Source organism: Penaeus vannamei, chromosome 32 (assembly GCF_042767895.1).
Source record: "Penaeus vannamei isolate JL-2024 chromosome 32, ASM4276789v1, whole genome shotgun sequence".
In the NCBI taxonomy this organism is placed as follows: Eukaryota; Metazoa; Arthropoda; class Malacostraca; order Decapoda; family Penaeidae; genus Penaeus; species Penaeus vannamei.
This window is the reverse complement of record NC_091580.1, coordinates 7829578-7833650: the sequence shown is the minus strand read 5'-3', so window position 1 is coordinate 7833650 and position 4073 is coordinate 7829578. Positions and strand designations below refer to the sequence as shown.

At 51.9% G+C, this 4073-nt stretch overlaps 1 protein-coding gene across 1 annotated transcript in view; it reads left to right on the top strand.

Annotated features, from left to right (window-relative positions):
* The window catches only part of LOC138867767 (uncharacterized), a 22516-nt gene extending 19305 nt beyond the window's left edge, over window positions 1–3211 (top strand). The window contains exons 9-10 of the mRNA XM_070144407.1: window positions 2199–2397; window positions 2914–3211. Coding sequence (XP_070000508.1) covers window positions 2199–2397; window positions 2914–3012 — 298 coding nt within the window. The 3' untranslated portion in view covers window positions 3013–3211. The remainder of the gene's footprint in view (window positions 1–2198; window positions 2398–2913) is intronic.
* The last annotated feature ends 862 nt before the right edge of the window (window positions 3212–4073 follow it).

Below are 4073 nucleotides of genomic sequence, written 5' to 3'. Positions count from 1 at the left end.
ATATACGTGCACGTGTATATATATAAGTATCTGTATGAAAAAAGAAACAACCAAGTGACTGTCAATCAAAAGTAACATTGAAGTCGAAGTGTCAGCAAGGAGTTCCTGTCAGCGTCTTGCCCAAATGCCACTCTTGTCACTCAAGTCCTTTTGGTGTAATCTGACAGCACTTTAGAGTGTAATTCAACCTCTTGAGAGATTAATGGTCAATTATAGTAGTTTTTTCACACAAGGACACAGATATAAGGTATAATGTCCATTTATATAGGGTACATATTGTATTCGTTTATGACTTTCTATTTTTTTTATAACTGTTTGTTTGTATATCTTAACTATCAGTCATCTCTATCTTTGCATTTATATATATATATATATCTGTGTATATTTACTTGCTCTATTTCTGTTTTTTCTCTCTATCTATCTATTTCCCTCCCTCCCTCCGTTTCTCCTCCCCCTCTTTACTCCTTCCCCTCCTCCCCTCACCAATCTTTCCTCCTTCCTTCCTACCCTAATCCTCCACTTACTAATCTCTCACCCCAGGGCTCCCCCCACCTCCGACCCCCCTCCTCCCACCCTCCCTTCCCTGCCCAATCTTTCCTCCTTCCCCTTCCACTCCACAATCTTTCCTCCTTTCCTCTTCCCTCCCACCCCCCTTCCTCCCTCCTTCCTTCTTCCCTAATCCTCCACATACCAATCTCTTCACCACTACTCCCAACTGACCACTTCTCCTCCCTCAGAGCTCCCCACCCGGCCCTCCTCCTCCCACCCCCCTTTCCTACTTCCCCCTTCCCTCCCCAATCTTCCCTCCTTCCCCCCCTTCCCAATCTTCCCTCCATCCCCCTTCCCTAATCCTCCACTTACCAATCTCCCACCACTACTCCCAACTGATCGCTTCTCCTCCCACCCTCCTTTCCTCCTTCCCCAATGTTTCCTCCCTTCCCCCTTCCCTCCCCAATCTTTCCTCCCCAATCCTTCCTCCTTCCCTAATCCTCCACTTACTAATCTCTTCACCACTACTCCCATCTGACCGCTTCTTCTCCCCCAGGGCTCCCCCCACCCAGCCCTCCTCCTCCCACCCCCCTTTCCTCCCTCGCCCTTCCCTTCCCAATCTTTCCTCCTTCCCCCTCCCCTCCCTAATCTTTCCTCCTTCCTCCTTCCCCCTTCCCCTCCCCAATCTTCCCTCCTTCCCCCTTCCCTCCCATCCCCCTTCGCTCCCCAATCTTTCCTCCCTCCTTCCCCAATCTTTCCTCCCCAATCTTTCCTCCTTCCTTCCTCCTTCCCTAATCCTCCACATACCAATCTCCCACCATGTCTCTCACCACCACTCCCAACTGACCGCTTCTCCTCCCCCAGGGCTCCCCCCACCCGGCCCGCCTCCTCCCACCCTCCTTTCCTCCTTCGCCCTTCCCTCCCCAATCTTTCCTCCTTCCCCCTCCCCTCCCCAATCTTTCCTCCTTCCCCCTTCCCCCTTTCCCTCCACAATCTTTCCTCCTTCCCCCTTCCCCTCCCCAATCTTTCCTCCTTCCCCCTTCCCTCCCCAATCTTTGCTCCCCAATCTTTCCTCCCTCCTTCCTCCTTCCCTAATCCTCCACATACCCATCTCTTCTCCACCACCCCCACCCCGCCGCCTCTCCTCCCCCAGGGCTCCCCCACCCGGCCCTCCTCCTCCCACCCTCCTTTCCTCCCTCGCCCTTCCTTCCCAATCTTTTCCTCCTTCCCCCTCCCCTCCCTAATCTTTTCCTCCTTCCCCTTCCCCCCTCCCCTCCCCAATCTTTCCTCCTCCCCCCTCCCCTCCCCAATCTTTCCTCCTTTCCCCTTCCCTCCCCAATCTTTGCTCCCCAATCTTTCCTCCCTCCTTCCTCCTTCCCTAATCCTCCACATACCAATCTCTTCACCACCACCCCCAACTGACCGCTTCTCCTCCCCCAGGGCACCCCCCACCCGGCCCTCCTCCTCCCACCCTCCTTTCCTCCCTCGCCCTTCCCTTCCCAATCTTTCCTCCTTCCCCCTCCCCTCCCTAATCTTTCCTCCTTCCCCTTCCCCTTCCCTCCCCGTCTTTTCCTCCCCTTCCCCTTCCCCAATCTTTCCTCCTTTCCCCTTCCCTCCCCAATCTTTTCTCCCTCCTTCCTCCTTCCCTAAAATTCCACTTACCAATCTCTTCACCACCACTCCCAACTGACCGCTTCTCCTCCCCCCAGGGCACCCCCCACCCGGCCCTCCTCCGCCACCACCCGGCGACAGAGCGCAACGGACAGAACACACAGCGGCGGCACCTCCTCACGCCCGACCTCTGTCCTGCCTCCTTCGAGTGCAGGTCAAGGGCGGCCCAACGTCGAGTTCATGCCCTCTGACCTCGTTTATTACCAGAATGCCGGCTACACGGTGCCTTTCATACAGGTGCGTCGGGGGTGAAAAAGGGGTGAATTTTGTTTGAGTGTTTGGTTTTGATGATGATAGGTAGATGCAGATAGATAGATAGATAGATAGATAGAGACAGAGACAGACAGATAAACAGACAGACAGACAGAGACATACAGACAGAGAGAGAGTGAGACAGACAGAGAGACAAAGACAGACAGACAGAGACATACAGACAGAGAGAGAGAGTGAGACAGACGGACAGAGAGACAGACAAACAGAGACAGACAAACAGAGACAGATAGACAGACAGACAGACAGAGACAGACAGAGAGAGAGTAAGACAGACGGACAGAGAGACAGACAGGCAGAGACAGACAGACAGACAAATAGACAGACAGACAGACAGACAGACAGAGAGTGAGACAGACAGACAAAGACAGACAGAGACAGAGAGTGAACGAGAAAGAGAATAAAAGAGAAAGAGAAAGAGCATAACAGAAAGACAGAGAGACCGAGTCCATTAATTAAAAGAATCTCCCTACCCCCCCACAGGTGACGGCCCCTCCCCCCACAGGCCCTGTCCTCCCCCGCCTCTCTCGTCACGCCGCCAACCGCATGGACAGCAGACCCACAACAGCTGATTCCAGATGAGAAGGAGGCAGCATCCAAGGGGAGTGGGCGGAAGAACAACTCACAAGAGGAAAGAGAGAGAGAGAGAGAGAGAGAGAGAGAGAGAGAGAGAGAGAGAGAGAGAGAGAGAGAGAGAGAGAGAGAGAGAGAGAGAGAGAGAGAGGATAAAGATAGAGAAAGAATGTGAGAATGTGTGTCAGTGAGTGGCTGTGTGCGTGACTGCGCGTGAGTGAGTGAGTGAGTGACAGAGAGAGAGAGAGAGAGAGAGAGAGAGAGAGAGAGAGAGAGAGAGAGAGAGAGAGAGAGAGAGAGAGAGAGAGAGAGAGAGAGAGAGAGAGAGAGAGAGAGAGAGAGCGAGAGAGCGAGAGAGCGAGAGAGAGAGAGAGAGAGAGAGAGAGAGAGAGAGAGAGAGAGAGAGAGAGAGAGAGAGCGAGAGAGAGAGCACGAGCAAGAGCAAGAGCAAGAGCAAGAGCAAGAGAGAGAGAGAGAGAGAGCGAGAACGAGAGCGAGAGAGAGAGCGAGAGCGAGAGCGAGAGAGAGAAAATTTAAAAAAGTATAGGTATCTTAGAAGCTAGCTTCTACAACACACCCCTCAACCTGAGCCAGTCTTACCACTAAGTGTATTCGCCTCAAGCCAGCACCAGTGACACAGAGTGCATGGTGCAAGTAGGAAAATGTACAGTAATCAAATTAATTTCTTGAAACACAATCACTTACACAAAAACATGAGAAGGTGATTTAAAATTGCAGCCTATGGAGAGGCCCAGAAAAGCAGCGAAATAAGGAAATGTACTCCGTTGATATAAGGACCACCATTTCTGTTCATGTCGGTTCACAGCCATCTTTGCATACAGATGAGCATTGTGCGATTCTAGCAATAGTGGCTGTGCTATATTACAATCATATGTATGTGTATATGTGCACACACACACACACACACACACACACACACACACACACACACACACACACACACACACACACACACACACACACACACACACACACACACACACACACACACACACACACACACACACACACACACACACACACACACACTCACATATGTATGTATATAT